General features: G+C 37.7%; 1 protein-coding gene across 10 annotated transcripts in view; it reads right to left on the bottom strand.

The window, feature by feature from the left end:
• KLHL13 (kelch like family member 13) overlaps window positions 1-18,486 on the bottom strand; it is a 406,437-nt gene that overhangs the window by 116,783 nt on the left and 271,168 nt on the right. For 9 of the 10 annotated variants that reach the window (XM_021080433.2, XM_085008247.1, XM_085008249.1 and 6 more), the window contains one exon: window positions 9,219-9,292. The exons of the other annotated variant lie outside the window; for it this stretch is intronic. In XM_021080433.2, the coding sequence (XP_020936092.1) occupies window positions 9,219-9,268 (50 nt within the window). In that variant the 5' untranslated portion in view covers window positions 9,269-9,292. The remainder of the gene's footprint in view (window positions 1-9,218; window positions 9,293-18,486) is intronic. 10 annotated transcript variants of the gene reach the window in all.

Below are 18,486 nucleotides of genomic sequence, written 5' to 3' on the forward strand. Positions count from 1 at the left end.
CTAAACTTATTATAACAATCATTTCATGATATAAATAAGTTAAATCATGATGCTGTATATCTTAAACAGTGCTATACATCAATTATATCTCAGTAAAACTGAAAGAAAAAAACTCAAAAAAAAAAAAACCCAAATATTTACTGAATGAACTAATATGTACAAGACACGGTGGTAGGTGCTAAAATAATCAACAATATAGATAAGATCCCTGCCCTCCTAGAGCTTCTATTTTAGCAAAAGGGGACAGATAATGAACAAAGAAGGAAAATAGCTAATAGTGATAGTGATGATTCATGCAGAGAATTAAACTAAGGGGTGTGCTACTAAACAAGTGGCCACTTTAGAGTGGGTGATCAGGAGTTCCCATTATGGTTCAGTGGCTAACAAATCCAACTAGGAACGATGGGCTTGTGGGTTCGACCCCTGGCCCCGCTCAGTGGGTTAAGGATACAGCGTTGCTGTGAGCTGTGGTGTAAGTTGCAGACGAGGCTTGGATCCTGAGATGTTGTGGCTGTAGCCTAGGCCGGTGGCTACAGACCCCTAGCCTGGGAACCTCCATATGCTGCTGGTGTGGCCCTGGAAAAGACAAAAAAAAAAAAAAAAAAAAAAAATTAAAAGAGTGGGTGGTCAAAGAAAACCTTTTAGTGGATATTTAAGTGGAGATCTGACAGTAAGAAAAACCAGCCACACAAAGACCATAGGGAAGAATGTTTCAGACAAAAGGAAAAGCCGGTGCAAAGGCCATTTGAGGACTCTTTCTTCCTTTGAGAATAAACAAAGAGAAAAACAATTAGCCTGGGGGCAATGAAAATGTATTGAAAAACATGGAAAAGGAATTTGTCATCTTACTCAGAGAAAGAGCAGAACTCTGTAAATGCTTTCATACAGGAGTCACCTTTGGCACATTCAGGAGAACAAGAAAACAGACTTCAATAAAGCAGGAAGAGGAAACCAAATAAGATAACATGATCAGATGAGGAAAGCAATAAATTATATTGCTCAACTGCAAGGAAATGAAACCAGAGTAACAACCAGAATGTATATCAGAAGGAGTAAAAAAAAGATCTGACACATTTATACAAAAAATTCATTAAACAGAAGGAAAAAGATAAATATTAAAGCCAGGAGAGAAAAATGAAAGATGTGGAAGATAATAAAATGAGAACACCTAAAAGTAGATTCAACCTAAATATTTAATATTTAATTTTTATTTATTTTATTCTATTCTATTCTATTCTATTCTATTCTATTCTATTCTATTCTATTCTATTCTATTCTATTCTATTCTATTCTATTCTATTCCATTTTATTTTATTTTATTTTTTGTCTTTTTGCCATTTCTTGGGCCGCTCCTGCGGCATATGGAGGTTCCCAGGCTAGGGGTCGAATCGGAGTTGTAGCCTCCGGCCTACACCACAGCCACAGCAATGCGGGATCTAAGCCGCGTCTGCGACCTACACCACAGCTTATGGCAACACCGGATCCTTAACCCACTGAGCAAGGCCAGGGATTGAACCCGCAACCTCATGGTTCTTAGATTCGTTAACCACTGAGCCACGACGGGAACTACCCTAAATATTTAATATTTAAAAATCATTTGCACCAAGAAAGAGTTTTTATACTTTGCAGCTATTATATTTACTACAAATTTTTATTGACACATGAAAATGTTCATGATACAACTAAGAAAAACAGTGGGATGCAGACATGATACACAGTGTAATAAAGCCGTAAGTACTTCTGTTTACTGTAGAATTTACCATGTGCCAGGAATGTGACGATCTTACAAACATTTTATTTTATTCTCAGGATAATCCCATACAGTGACACTCTTTTATTTCATAGATGAGGAAACAGATTCAGAGAGGTGAAGAACTTTTCAAAAGTTCACACGGCTAGTAAGTAGCAAAGCTGGATTTGAAACTGTATTTGGAAGACTTCAAAGCCTCTGCTCTTAAGCACAATACTTATAACCAGAACATGTTCAATAATTACGAGCTCAGCTACACTTTAAAATTCACCAAAAGGGGAGTTCCCATCATGGCTCAGTGATTAAGAACCCAACTACTATTCATGAGGACATGGGTTCGATCCCTGGCCTCGTTCAGTGGGTTAAGGATCTGGCATCGCCATGAGCTGTGGTGTAGGTCGCAGACATGGCTCAGATCTCACATTGCTGTGGCTGGGGCATAGGCTGGTGGCTGCAGCTCTGATTGGATCCCTAGCCTGGGAACCTTCATATGCTATGAGTGTGGTCCAAAAAAAGACAGAAAAATAAATAAATAAAATAAAATTCACCAAAAGACTAAAGTGAAAATGCATTAAAGGGGTTAGTAAAGTTACCTTTGATTATTTTCCCCTGTATAAATGTATATAATTTGCTATTTTTAAGTGTTCTATAATAAATGTGTATTCCTTGTAGAGTCAAAACAAGTGAACAAACTCATGGAAAGAGGAATACAGACCTTCTTAGTTTCTGATGCCTGAAAAAGATTTAAAAGTTAAATCGAAATAAACACTTTAAGATCTTCACTTAGAGTTTGGGATTGAGGTAATGGCTACAGAGGAAATGTCCCAGAAAGACTAGGGAGAATACATACAGAATTATCAACAGGAACATTCAAGACATTGAAAGAGGAAGAGGAATCAGGGTAGTAATTCCTTTTTCCAGAAACAGAAACACTTTCTATGGCCTGGACATTCCTCTGGAAAGATCAAATATGCAACATTACTATCAAGTTCATGTCCTTTGTATAAAGATATGCATTTTTTTTTTCAGTGAAAGGAACATTCTGACAAACATGCACCTACTGCAATATAATGTAACAATAATAATGGGTACTAAGACCTACAGAATTTCTTAGCCAAAATAAAATCCATTGTATAAATTGCAACTGGCCTCAGAAATATGTGCATTACCCTCATATTGTAATCCTTACAGGCATCTTCTAGCCTAAAATTTAACTTTTTTTAATCATTGATTCCCTTAATTTAGCAAAGTTAAAACTAGATCCTCATAAATTTTCAATCTTTGAAAGTATAGAAAATCATATCTTCATGAAGTTTATAAAGACAAATTGTGAAAACAGTAATAAAAGGACTTATCTTCGATGACAGATCATCCTCAAGGTTAATCAAAGATGTGTTTATTTATCACCTACTATGTGCTTAGGTTTAAAGAAATAATTCCAGACTTTTTTTTTTTTTTTTTTTTTTTTTTTTTTTTTTTTTTTTTTTTTTTTTTTTTTTTTTGTCTTTTGTCTTTTTGTCTTTTGTTGTTGTTGCTATTTCTTGGGCCGCTCCCGCGGCATATGGAGGTTCCCAGGCTAGGGGTTGAATCGGAGCTGTAGCCACCGGCCTACGCCAGAGCCACAGCAACGCGGGATCCGAGCCGCGTCTGCAACCTACACCACAGCTCACGGCAACGCCGGATCGTTAACCCACTGAGCAAGGGCAGGGACCGAACCCGCAACCTCATGGTTCCTAGTCGGATTCGTTAACCACTGCGCCACGACGGGAACTCCTTTTTTTTTTTTTTTTTTTTTTTTTTTTTTTTTTTTTTTTAATTCCAGACTTTTAAAACCAAAAGGAAGACTGAGACCTTCCAGTCCTTCAATTTTACTGATGAGGACAGTGCTTGACAAAGAGAAAAGGCTAAATATTTTAAAATATCACTTGACCAGAATGAAATCACTGGATTCCCTTGACATCACATACTATTAAGAAGTAATTATAATATAGAACTACCATATGATCCAGCAATCCAATTCCTGGGCATATATCCAGACAAAAATACACAAAAAGATACATGCACCCATATGTTCAGAGCAATGCTATTCACAATAGTCAAGACACAGAAACAACCTAAATGTCAACTGACAGATGAATGGGTTAAGAAGATGTGGTACATATATACAATAGAATACTACTCAGCCATAAAAAGGAACAAAATAATACCATTTGAAGCAACATGGATGCAATTAGAGATTCTCATATGAAGTGAATTAAGTTCGAAAGAGAAAGACAAGTACCATGTCATAAAACTTACACATGGACTCTAAAATACGGCACAAATGAGCCTATGTACAAAACAGAAACAAACTCACAGACATAGAGAACAGACTTGTGGTTGCAAGGGGGAAGGGGAGGGAGTGGGATGGACTGGGAGTTTGGGGTTAGTAGATGCAAACTACTACATTTACAATGGATAAGCAATGAGGTCTACTGTATAGCATGGGGAACTATGTCCAATCTCTTGTGATAGAACATGAGGGAAAATAGTAGGAGAAAAAGGATATATATATGTATATATGAATGACTGGGTCACTTTGCTGTATAGCAGAAGTTGACACAACCCTGTAAATCAACTATACTTTATTAAAAACAAATTTAGGAGTTCCTGTCATGGTCAGTGGTTAACGAACCTAACTAGGATCCATGAGGATGTAGGTTCAATCCCTGGTCTCAGTGGGTTAAGGATCCAGCACTGCTGTGAGCTATGGTGTAGGTCGCACACATGGCTTGGATCCTGGGTTGCTGTGGCTGTGGCATAGGCCAGCAGCTGCAGCTCCAATTTGACCCCTAGTCTGGGAACCTCCATATGCCATAGGTATGGCCCTTAAAAGACAAAAAAGACAAAAAGACAAAAAAAAAAAAAATACTTCTAAAAAGAATAAAAAGACATGATTATATATTAAGCCAGTAAAAGTCTATACTTATTCCTAGAATCTGTAATAATTTTGTTAGTCTATTTTACAGTTTTAATGATTGTCGTTTGATATTCAATTACTTAACTATTAGTAAGAGTTGACTGTGGGAAACAAAACCATCCCAAACAATTTTACCAAATGAAATCATCAGGAACAACTGTCGATAAACGTAGCTTCTACAAATATTAATGAATGCTTATTATGTACACAACCATGCATTATATACAATATGATATAAATATACATTGGATACAAGTAGTCACTCTGTGAAAGAGCTCCCTTATATGATGCTGTAAACAAAGACATGCTCAAATTATTTCAATGCAAAACCGAATGTGATAAAATTCATTGCAGGAGGGAAAAAAAAAAAAAACAGTTCAGAAGCAAAGAGACCTTCCTGATCATCTGCCTGCACTGATCAAGGAAGGCTGATAGATAGGACATGGAATTTGACCTGGGTCTTGAGGGACAGGTAGTATTTTAATAGTCTGAGACAGGAAAGGGAAGTCTAGACCACGTTATTAGACAGGTAATTTTATTTATTTATTTTTATTTTATTATTTTTTCAAACTCCCTATAGCCATTTTATAATGATTTTTATTTTTTCCGTTATAACTGGTTTACAATGTTGTCAATTTCCTACTGTGCAGCAAAGTGACCCAGTTACACATACATGTATAGCTTCTTTTTTCTCACATTATCATGATCCATCATAAGTGACTAGTTATAGTTGCCAGTGCTATACAGCAGGATCTCATTGCTTATCCATTCTGAAGGCAGTAGTTTCCATCTACTAACCCCAAACTCCCAACACATCCCATTCCCTCCCCCTCGGCAAGCACAAGTCTGTTCTCCACATCTATGATTTTCTTTTCTGTGGAAAGGTTCATCTGTGTCCTCTATGAGGTTCCAGATATAAGTGAAATCATATGGTAGCATGAGAGTCTCTAGTTCCATGCATGTTGCTGCACATGGCATTATTTTGTTCTTTTTTATGGCTGAGTAGTATTCCATTGTGTATATATACCACATCTTCTTAATCCAATAATCTGTTGATGGACATTTAGGTTGTTTCCATCAGACAAGTAATTTTAAAAATCACTTTAATTAGAGTGAGAAGAATCTAGTTGTATGCCAAGTATTGTTAAATTTATCCCTAAATATTTCATAACTCTATCCCCTCCCTTCTTCTTCATTCCCACTGCCATCACATTTGGGCAGACTCTCCTCAATTCTTTTTTTGACTACTACAATAGTCACCTAACTGGCAGAGAACCATGCCATACCCCTAACACCTTGCAAAGTAAGTGGTGCATGATATTTGTTAAAGGGATGAAAATCTGACTATATAGTGTTTGGCACTCTCTTTCCTGTATTACAAATACCAGACAATATTACGTACTGTGTTTTATTTATCAAAGGGTACTTTTAGAAAACTAAAACAGTATCAGAGCTTTATGCCTCATTGCAGAAATCCTTATCACAGCTAGAAACCCTATCAGAACACACCACCACTGCAACACCAGTTGGGTGACTCTCACCAAAATCTGCCCTCCCTGATGTTACCCTAAAGTGCACATAAGGATGATATTCATATTTAGATGCTGTTTGCAGCAAAGCAAGCCACATATGGCTGACCTCTCTCGGTACCTCACGAATCACTGGAATAAAATTTCAAATAGGGTAAAACGTACGATGAATAGTAGATCGTTTAAGACAAAAAATATCTAAGACGAATGAGCTATTATAATGCTCTTCTGCACTGCCACCTTCCACTCTTAATTCTTTATCTTTCTACCTAGTTTATTAACTTTTCATATGAAATTTCATATATATGTGTGTGTGTGTGTGTGTGTGTGTATACATATATATATTTGGTTTTTATCTGACCCCACCCCAACCTTCATCAAAATATAAGTTCAATGAGAACAAAGATTCATTTCTTTTCATCATATTTTAGCATATGAAAGTATTTAACACTTAGCAATTACACAACAAATGTTTGTTGCATTTTAGACAGAACAAATTGGAGTTCCCATCGTGGCTCAGTGGAAACAAATCTGACTAGATCCATGAGGACACAGGTTTGATCTCTGGCCTCAGTGGGTTAAGGATCCAGTGTTGCCATGAGCTGTGATTAGGTCGCAGATGCGGCTTGCATCCTGTGTTGCTGTGGCTGTGGCGTAGGCCTGTAGCTGCAGCTCCGATTCGACCTCTAGCCTGGAAACCTCCACATGCCATGGGTCTCTTTTTTTCTTTCTTTTTAGGCCACCCTGTGGCATATGGAGTTCCTGGGCCAGGGGTCAGATCCAAGCCACAGTTGCAGCCTACATGCTGGATCCTTAACCCATTGAGCCAGGTTGGTAACAAACCTGTGTCCCTCTGCTCCAGGGACACTACCCATCCTGTTGCACCCCAGTGGAAACTTCCCAAATTTTAGTCTTTTAATGGAGGACCATGGTATGTCTATTTTTCCACCTCCATTTAAAAAATACCTTCTTTCCTATCTTTCTATTACATTGAAAAAATTTTCTTCATATGGGTCCTAGAAATTTTTGTTGGGGTTATTACTAAATATTTATGTTTTGTGGCTTTCGTAAATGAATTATTTCCCATTGTATATTTTAAATGGCTATTTCTGATGTAGATAAAATTATTGGTTTTTTATTCTTATCTTATATCCAACTATATTTAAAACTCATATTAAAATTCCATCAACTAAGAAGGTTTTAGTTTTTGTTTTGTCTTTTTGCCATTTCTTGGGCCGCTCCCGCGGCATATGGAGGTTCCCAGGCTAGGGGTCGAATAGGGGTCGAATTGGAGCTGCAGCTGCCGGCCTACACCACAGCCACAGCAACGCGGGATCCGAACCGTGTCTGCAACCTACACCACAGCTCACAGCAACGCCGGATTGTTAACCCACTGAGCAAGGGCAGGGATCGAACCCGCAACCTCATGGTTCCTAGTCGAATTCGTTAACCACTGCGCCATGACGGGAACTCCAGAAGGTGTTTTAAGTCTTAACTTTTATGGTATATGAGCCTGTCTCTTATTTTTTTTATTTTTTGTGTTTTTATTTATTTATTTATTTATTTTGCTTTTTAGGGCTGCACCTGCGGCATATGAGGTTGCCAGGCTACGGGGTCAAATCGGAGCTGCAGCTGCCAGCCTACACCACAGCCAAAGCAATTAGGGATCTGAGCCACTTCTGAGACCTACACGACAGCTCACGGCAACGCCGGATCCTTAACCCACTGAGCGAGGCCAGGGATTGAACTTGCAACCTCATAGTTCCTAGTCCGATTCCTTAACCATTGTGCCATGACGGGAACTCTGGTACACTTTCAAAATAGTTAAAATCCCACATTTATATTTCAACACAAGCAATGATATGCCACATATTATTTACTAGGTGCTCACGCTCTCTCTCTCTTCCCCCTTCTCCCTCTCCACCTCTACACACACACACACACACACACACACACACACACACACACACACCCCATAGATACTTATTTAATCCTCAAAACAATCTTGAGATACAGGTATTATCATTATCCGCAATTCAGAGATGGGGAAGTAAAGGCACAAAGCAATTAAGAAACTTAACCAAGACTACACTAGTAACTGTCAGAACCATGATATAGACAATCCCAGCATATTATTTCAAATATTTCACCCAAATTGTATAATTAAACTATTGGAAATAGGGGATACTCGTTCACACCTACAAAGTAAAAGCGTGTTTCTTTAAATCACAAATTTAAAATCCTAAATTATCAGAGGAAGCTCTGAATTTCTCATAACTTCCTGAAAAAGTTTTAAATGGAACTTTAAATAACAGAAATGTATACACAATCACAGAGCAACACTATTTTAAAAAATACTTTGTTGAAACATCTATTTGTAAGCAATGAATGCCAGTATTTATTCATTGATATGCTTTAAAACTAAAAATTCAAATCAAGAGCGCCACTGACTGAATTCCAGGTGTTCACAATTTATACCGATTTGATTTCTAATTATATTTTCTATTTTTTCATTAGCTCAGAACACACAGCCATTAACATGTGCTTTGTTTCATTTCTTTGTCACTCATTCTTTTATTCACTCATATAGCAAATGGTTTTATTTTATGCCAGGTATTCAACAAATATTTATTTTTTATTATTTATTTTATTTCCCTTTTAGGGCCACACCCATGGCATATGGAGGTTCCCAGGCTAGGGATCTCATCAGAGCTGTAGCTGCCAGCCTACACCAGAGCCACAGCAACTCAGGATCCCAGCCGCATCTGTGACCTACCCCACAGCAATGCCGGATCTTTAACCCACTGAGCGAGGCCAGGGATCGAACCTGCATCGTCATGGTTCCTAATCAGGTTCGTTAACCACTGAGCCACGAAGGGAACCCCCTCAACAAATATTTATTGAGTACCAATTATGTTAGATAAATAAATAAGCAGGAGAGACATTATAGAACATAAAGCAATTGCTTCCATAAATGTACCGGTTACGGAGTATTGCAGCAACTGATTCCCCTCTATGCAGATGATCCATCACCTCTAAAAGTTGGATAATGACCTGTTCAGGAGGAAAAGAAGTCAATATTTATTATGAAAATCAATACGAGAAATGTCAAATTATGCTAACTTTGTAATATTTTACATATTTTGCAATAGAAAGGCAAAATGTATGCCCACGTACACTAATGTCCATATTATAACTTATGAAAAGAAACTGAGCTTGCAATAGTCAACATTCAACAAAATTCAATACTGTATCATTAAATAGCATTGACAGACTTTGTGTGACATCATTAGCCAAACAGTATTTACAGAAAAACAGCCATGTATACAGGAAGTTGGATTAAATGAGAGTCAGAAGACCTGAAGAGTCTGTGTAAAGTTGGGTTTAACAAGAGAAGTTAGAAGCCAAGAGTTTGCCAAGGAGATTCAGAGACAGCACTAAATCCCGTGTTATGAGGGGAACTTGAGGCCTGAGAAGCCCATATGCAGGGCCCACAACTTTATTTATTTATTGTTGTTGTGGTTTAGTTTTTTAAAAGCGATTTTTATTTTTTCCATTATAGCTGGTTTACAGTGTTCTGTCAATTTTCTACTGTACAGCAAAGTGACCCAGTCACATATCTATACATATACACATTCTTTTTCTCACATCATCCTCCATCATGCTCCACTACAAGCGACTAGATACAGTTCCCAGTGCTATACAGCAGGATCTCATTGCGAGGGCACACAATTTTAGAAGTGGTTGGTCAAAATTAAGGATAGAAACATATAATAATTTAAAACCTAACTTAAAGATATAAAATAGGTAATAGGGATAGGAATGGTTGTTTTTTATTGGAAAAGAGCCCGTGAGGGGGTAGTAAACGATAACGCATTTGTTTTTAGTAATGTGGATGCTTTGCATTGGAGATATAGAGTATACTTAATGTAGTCTATTAATTTCAAATACATTGGGAAGCAAAAATGTATAATTTACGGAAATGTTTCTTGTTAATAAAATCAATATATTGCATTGGAAAGATAAAAAAATGTATAGTATCCAATTTAGTCTGTTCATATAATTACATTTGTTATAAAACTATGTGAAAACCTAAAATAATTAAGCTACAGAAAAAAAGGTTTTCTTCATTATTCCCTGCCTTCACCTGCCCCTTAATTTAGGGGCAAAAGCAAAAGAAGTAGAAGGGAAAAAAGTACAGCTGACCCTTGAACTACACAGGTTTGAACTGTGCAGGTCCACTTATATGTAGATTTTTTTTCCAATAAACGGTATCTGCATTTTCATTTTACTGAGCTTTAAATTAACTAAGTGTGGGAAACATTTTGTGTTCTATCAGATAGCATATTACATGGGATAAAAACAACTAGGGTCTGAGTGCTGATTCTGTCCAAACTGTTTCAACTTCCTGCCCTTGGGTGAATCATTTACTAATTCCTTTGTTTTTGAGGCAGACAAAGCACTATATGGATTTTCAAGTGCTTGGGGGTCCGGGCCCCTAACTCCTGTGTTGCTCAAGGGGCAACTGTACTCTATTTTCTTGGGTCTTCATAACTCTAAAAAAGAATCAAATCAAATGACAACATAGCATTCATATTTATTTTCACAATCCTACTTCTCTGCTTATAATCCTGTTATTACAAGTAAAGAAATTGGGCAGCCTAAAGAAATTTAAAAATTTTAATCATCTCAAAGTCATCTGACCTTTGACTTACCTTTTCTAAAAATGTTTAACCAGGGAGAGAATTTTGAGATGTTGAGAAATTGTAATTTTGTTTTGGCTACGCAATGTTTTAGAAGACATGCCAAGAGAAAGAACTGTATCTAGATTACTATTAGGAATCTAGGAATGTGAAAATAATTAATTCATGAAACTTTTCGCCCACTGCATCTAGGGTAGAACATATAGGTCCCAAAATTAGGTAGGCAAACTTTCCCTTAATCCCACTGTTTCCAGCAATCCCACAGCTGCACCTGGATCTCTGAGGGGCTCGCTCATCAAATTCTCCAGATAAAAACCTCTGGTCTCCAGAGGAGCACAAAAGAGGTGATGGTACATGAAACGTCAGCCATTTATTTTAAGAGCTTTCAAGGAACAGCCCATGTTTTCAATCTCATGACTCATTCCTGCCTTCCCATTAGGTGCCTCCAAGTCTTGAAATATTAGGAGCTCCATGGGAAGAATGAGTTGGTTTCTCCCAAAAAAGTTCATGTAGTGGAAGATATTGAAGCTGTTATTTCCTTTCCTCTAAGTAAAAAATCAGTTTCAACCTTACATCTGTCAGTGTTTCCCCTCCTGCTTTCTTTGTCCTTTTGAATTTTTCCACTTCATTTCTCTCATTTTAACGGAATTAGCAAGAGACAGGAAATAAATGCATGTGATCAATGCATTTGAAATAAACGCACTGATATAAATGAAACCGACTGTTTTTAACCAGGAAGTTCATATGATCAAATAAATGTATTAGAAAATTAACACTGCCTGCAATGTTGGGGGTGGTTCAGAGACAGAGAATGGAAGTGTGAAGACCAGTGAGAAACTACTTCCAAAGTGTAGGCATGAAATGAGAGCAAAGACAAGGACTACTGGGATAGCCAGGGAAAACTAGGACTTATGACAGATCACAGACAGATTTTAAAGGAATAAGGAGACATATCAAAGATAAAAGTCTATTTAGTTAACAAGGGGAAATGGTGATGATATCAAGTAAAGCAGAGTAGAGAAAGAAGGAAAAATATTGAAAAGAACAATGGTTTGTATAGACAAATGGAAGTAACCCAGGGCACACCCTATGGTATCTAGTAGAAAATCAGAAATACAGGTCTAGATTTAGGTTGGAAGTAGAAATGAAAATATAGGCATATTTAGCCAGTTTAGTAATAGCTCAAGTGATGAGACTGGGAAATATTAATCTTTGCCAGGAAAAGATTAATCCTAAGAACACTTTTGTGCAAGAAACAGAGGAAGACAAAGTAACCACTGTGGTGCAATGTGTTAAGAATCTGACTGCAGGAGATCCCGTCATGGCTCGGTAGTTAATGAATCTGACAAGGAACCATGAGGTTGCGGGTTCGATCCCTGGCATTGCTCAGCGGGTTAAGGATCCAGCATTGCCATGAGCTGTGGTGTAGGTCGCAAACACGGCTTGGATCTGGCATTGCTGTGGCTGTGGTGTAGACCAGCAGCTACAGCTCTGATTAGATCCCTAGCCTGGGAACCTCCAAATGCTGTGGGAGTGGCCCTAGAAAAGGCAAAAAGATAAAAAGACAAAAAAAAAAAAAAAAAAAAAAAAAAGACTCTGACTGCAGCTGCTTGGGTCGTTGCAGAGGCTTGGGTTTGATCCCCATCCTGGCACAGTGGGTTAAAGGATCTGGCATCACCGCAACTGCTGTTAAGTCGTAGACGTGGCTTGGACTCAATCCCTGGCCTGCGAACGTCCATATGCTGCAGGTGCAGCCATTAAAAAATCATAAGAGACAATAGGTAGGAGGGAAACTAAGAGAATTGTGAAAAGAAGAAGGGTAGTTCAGAAGAAGAGTGGTCGTTTCAAGTTCTGCCCAGACCAAGTAAGATACAGCTAAATGACTTGACAGCTATAAAGTCAACGGTGACCTTTTTTTCAAGAGCAGTTTGGAGTTCCCTGGTGGCTCAGTGGGTTAAGGATCCAGCATTGTCACTGCTGTGGTGTGGGTTGGATCCCTGGCCAGAAACTTTCATACGCCACAGTAGTGACCAAAAAAAAAAAAAAATAGTTCAGTATGAGTGGGGAGAACTACACTGAAGTGGTTTGAAAAATAAAACAAAAATGAATACTTTTAAGAACTTGTGAGGAATTCAAATACATTAAGGAATTATTCTACAGTGAAGTTGGCCTTCAAGTGAGTATAAGAAATAGAGATGATTAAACGATTGGGGTACAATCAGGTAGTCACTTAGAAAAATAAATAGGTTGTACACTACTGCGCTTCATACACTAAATCAATTCCAAATAGACTGAAGATTTAAAGGTAACAAAGGAAGCTTTGAAGCAGTACCAAAGAGAACCCACGTTGAGATTATTTATAATGATTCAGTGGACAAGGTAAGTAGCACCCAGAAACCAAGAATTAGGAAAAAACTGTAAAATCTGACTGCAGCAAAAAATTAGAACTCTATACTTCAAAAATACCACAAAGTCAAACGGCATTTGATAAACTAGGAAAAAAAATTCACAATACACAGGACAGACAACAAAGAGTTAATGATTTTAACTTTCACACAGAAACACACCCACTTAAGCAGTAAAACCAGTATAATACTATAGCAAAAGTGAGCAAATAATATAAATGCAAAGTGCATACAAAACACAAATCATTAATAAACAAATAATTGACATTTAAAATGAGGCACTGCTTCCACCTACGAAATTCACAAACACACAAATGAAGCCTGTTTCTATTTTTTTTTTTTTTTTTTTGGTCTTTTTGCTATTTCTTTGGGCCGCTCCCGCGGCATATGGAGGTTCCCAGGCTAGGGGTCGAATCAGAGCTGTAGCGCCGGCCTACGCCAGAGCCACAGCAACGTGGGATCCGAGCCGCGTCTGCAACCTACACCACAGCTCGAGGCAATGCCGGATCCTTAACCCGCTGAGCGAGGCCAGGGATGGAACCAGAAACCTCATGGTTCCTAGTCGGATTCGTTAACCACTGCGCCACGGCGGGAACTCCTCTATTTTTCATTAGTAAGAGGGAAGATGGGTTTTAAAGAGGAAGCAGGGAGAGATGGTCACTTTCCTTTTTTTTTTTTTTTGAGTCATAAACCCATGAATGTTATTTTTTTATTGCTCAATGCATTTTATTACATTTATAGTTGTACAATGATCATCACAAGATGATCACTTTTTATTGTATATTTTTCTGTTTGATTTATTTCAAAATAAAAAAAAATATTGAGAATGCTTCAAAAGGCGTAAGAAGGAGTCACCAGGAGCTAGGATGAAAGCCAGGGAGGTAGAGTAATCCAGAAGGTAAACTAAAGTGTCACAAGAAGAAAGGAGCAACCAAGTGTGCCAGATGCTGCTGGAGGGTTAAGCAAGAATGGAAAATAACCACCCAGTGTAGGAACCCGGAGGTCACTGGACACTTTGATAAGAGCTGTTTACACAGAATGGTGGAGAAAAGGCTCATTACTGTGGGTTCAAGAGAGAATGAAGAGAGGAAACGAGCACACACGACTCTTAGGAAGACATATAAAGAAGGTGGTAGATGGAGGGGGATACAGGATAGAGGTAGCTAATGTTTTGTTTTCAGAACGGGAGATACTAGAGCAGGTAAATCTGAAAAGCATTACATTAAAAATGTAAACTGAAGGAGTTCCCTGGTGGCTCGGTGGGTTAAAGATCCAGGGTTGTCACTGCTGTGGTGCAGCTTCAAGCCCTGGCCTGGGAACTTTCACATGTCAAGGATGCAGCCACAAAAAAAAAAAAAAAAAAAAAAAAAAAGTAAACGGAAGAAATAGAAAACTATGGAATAAATTTCAAAAGCACATAGGACAACACCAGAATAACACATAATACACATACATATATAGAAAAGGCATAAACATATTCATGAGAGTGATAAACAAATTTGGGATGGCAATTACTTCCAGAGAGGAAGGGAGAAGGATGCAATTGGGGAGGGAAACACTAGGAACTGGACCTGCATCTAACATTTTGCTAAGGATCTGAAACAAAAATGGCAAAAAAAGTTAAGGCATTACATAGCTAAATGGCGATTATATGAGTGTTTGTTACATTGGTCTCTGTACTTTTCCCTCTGAAACGTTTTAATTAGAAAGAAATAAAAAAGTACAGTATCTCTACCCTAAAGTAGAAATATGTAGATAAGCAGACAAGACATGACATAGAAAGGCCAGCATTAAAAAAAAAAAAAAAAAAAAGACAGGAAAAATATATAACCAGACACACATTGTAATTAAAAACACACACTTGTCCATGGCCATAAATACTCTGATGAATAAAAGAGAAACTAATCACTACTCAGAGCACACACCTGACAAAGACCTAGCTGTGGTTTTAAAATATTCGACTTAGAGCACAAGAAATAAAACTGACAAGACTGTTCCCAATGTTGAGATTTCTTGCATAAGTTCAACCAATTTTACTCTTAAGCATTTATTTTAAGTAATTCTCAAATCTAATATTTCTCAATCACCTGTCACAGGATTAGATAATATTTCAAAGAGAGATTCCAGTTTATGACTTGGCATTTAATTAAAATCCATGGTCTCTCTTTCCTACCCTACCTAAGAACTAACAGCTTTAAAAAATAAAGAGATTTGAGATATGCCTAGCCAATTTCACACCATGTAAGGAAAGCCCTGCTTATGAACCAAACCATTGTTACATAAAAGAAATTTTAAGAGTTTCTATAATCGTTCATCTTCAACCAAAATTTTGAAGTTAGTACCGTGATAAGAAAAGAAAAGCTGATAGTAAAAAGTGCTAATCTCTACAAAATTTTTTAAAAACCTGCAAAATATACATAATTGCATTTCTCGAAATCAAGTTATATATAGCAGCATCACTAAAAAATCAAATAATTTTGAACTTGCAAAATTTGGAAATTTAAGAGCCACAACTGTATTCTTTGAGAAATAGTTTGTTATCCACATTTTAATTTTTTTTTTTTTTTTTTGTCTTTTTGCCATTTCTTGGGCTGCTTCTGAGGCATATGGAGGTTCCCAGGCTAGGGGTCGAATCAGAGCCATAGCCACCTGCCTACACCACAGCCACAGGAATGTGGGATCCGAGCCGTGTCTGCAACGTACACCACAGCTTATGGCAACACCGGATCCTTAACCCACTGAGCAAGGCCAGGGATCAAACCCACAACCTCATGGTTCCTAGTCAAATTCGTTAACCACTGCGCCATGACGGGAACTCCCACATTTTAATTTTTTATTAAAAAAAATTTTTTTTGTCTTTTTAGGACTGCACTCACAGCATATGGAGGTTCCTAGGCTAGGGGGCGAAATGGAGCTGTAGATGCCGGCCTACGCTACAGCCACAGCAATACCAGATCCAAGCTGCATCTGCAACCTACACCACAGCTCAGGGCTACCCCGGATCCTTAACTCACTGGAGTGAGGCCAGGAATGGAAGCTGTGTCCTCATGGATGCTAGTCGAATTCGTTTCCTACTGTGCCACATCGGGAACTCCCCATCTTGCTCTTTATTAATATAGGCATATACCACACACTTACACCATGCAGTTCCACTGCCTTTTGCAATAATACCACTCCTTCCTTCTTCAATGTGATCCACTGAAGTCCCATTTCATGATGACACTCTTCATAGGCTTTAGGAATGCCTTTGGGATATACTGATGGCTAATGGCCTCATTTGTTTTTTTTTACCAAGGTTGAAGTCATTACACTTGTATTAATGCAATTCTATTTTGATTTTCTAATAATTGCTGCCCTCTTCGGCAAAGGCTAGACTTCATCTAACGTTTATTGTCAATAGCTAAGCTTAGTTGGCTTCATTTCTTGCAATTTCATAGTGTTTATGACCCTCATCTATAGGAGAGACATTATAGCATGTCTCACTTTGAATCATACCGCCCTCCATCACTCCCAAAAATCCTTAACCTAAATTACATACTTAATCTTTCTCCATCAATCAAGCTCTCTCTGAGGCTAAGTTTGTTTCCCACCTCCAACCCCCATTCACCTGGATAAGGAATAGTTAATTTCTCACCATTCCCTGCCCCAGTCTTACTCTGGAAAGTTAGCAATTTGTCTCAGCCTCTTCAGTCAAAGTCCATTCTACATAATCCATTCTACATAACAGAATGTGAACTCTGTTACACACACACACCTTGCAAGGAAAAAAAAAAAAAAAGAGGTGAGACATGAAAATTTGGATAAGAAAAAAAGAAACTGTTATTTACATCAGTGGTCTTCAAACCTGCGTAGCAAACACAGATTGCTGGGCCCCATCCCCAGTTTCTCAGTCAGTTGATGAGGGATGGGTCCAGAGATTCTGCTTTTCTAACAAGTTCAAAAAGGATGCCGCCGCTGCTAGATCATGGATGTCACTTTACGAACTAAGATTTACAGATAACATGAACGATTTTATAAAAAGTCCAGAAGAATTAACTGGAAAATTAACACAGCAAGATGCCCACTACAGGAAAATCACTTCCATGAAGACATAGATGTCTTATATTCCAACCCAGTTTGTCAAATAACTAGGAATTAACTTAAAAAGAAATATGAAAGGCTTATAAAAAATAAAACTGTACTGATGTTCATAAAATAATAAAGGACCCAAATAACTGGATACATGGACACACACACACAAACACACTATTTGAAAAGAGAGAAATTTTCCTCAAAATTCATATAGAAATGCAATGCAACTCCAATCAAATTAGCAAAGGGTCAGAATTTCTTATGGAGGGGGATGGATATTTTGCATGTTGAATCTATAGTTCACTGGGAGAAGTGAACACATAAAAATTGTCCAAATATTTAAAAAAAATAAGGGGGAAGCAACTTTCCCATTTGATGTACTATTAAGGTATAGTAACTATAACAGTGTGGTACTAATTTGGGGATAGACTGAAGGGTTAACAGAACAGAATCCAAATACCAATCAAAATAAATATGATTATTAACTACGGTGAATGTGATAGTTGCAATCATTAGCAAGAAAGATCAAATTCTCAATAAATAGGTTTGAGGAAAGTGGATACATTAGTGGGAAAAATTGAAGTCCCATCTATAACACACACATACATCCCAAATGATTAAACAATGAAATATGCAAAAATAAAATCATAAAAGAATACAAAGTTGTTTTCACATTTCACATTGACATTTTCAAATTACAATAAATGCATTTCATTTTCTTCTTTGTTTTTAATAGAAATATAGTTAACTTACAATATTAATTTCGGGTGTGCAACATAGTAATTTAATTTTTTTTTTTTTGTCTTTTTGCCTTTTCGAGGGCCGCTTCCCACGGCATATGGAGGTTTCCAGGCTAGGGGTCGAATCGGAGCTGTAGCCACTGGCCTACACCACAGCCACAGCAACGCCACATCCTTAACCCACTGAGCAAGGCCAAGGGTCGAACCTGCAACCTCATGGTTCCTAGTCGGATCTGTTAACCACTGCGCCACAACGGGAACTCCAGTAATTTAATATTTTTGTAAAATACACTCTCAAGTTAACTATATTCCTGGTGTTGTACATTACA

The sequence above is a fragment of the Sus scrofa genome, chromosome X (genome assembly GCF_054392235.1).
Source record: "Sus scrofa isolate SSC_HxYL_T2T_F1_AM1 chromosome X, Sscrofa_HxYL_maternal_Yorkshire_Landrace_v2.0, whole genome shotgun sequence".
NCBI lineage: Eukaryota > Metazoa > Chordata > Mammalia > Artiodactyla > Suidae > Sus > Sus scrofa.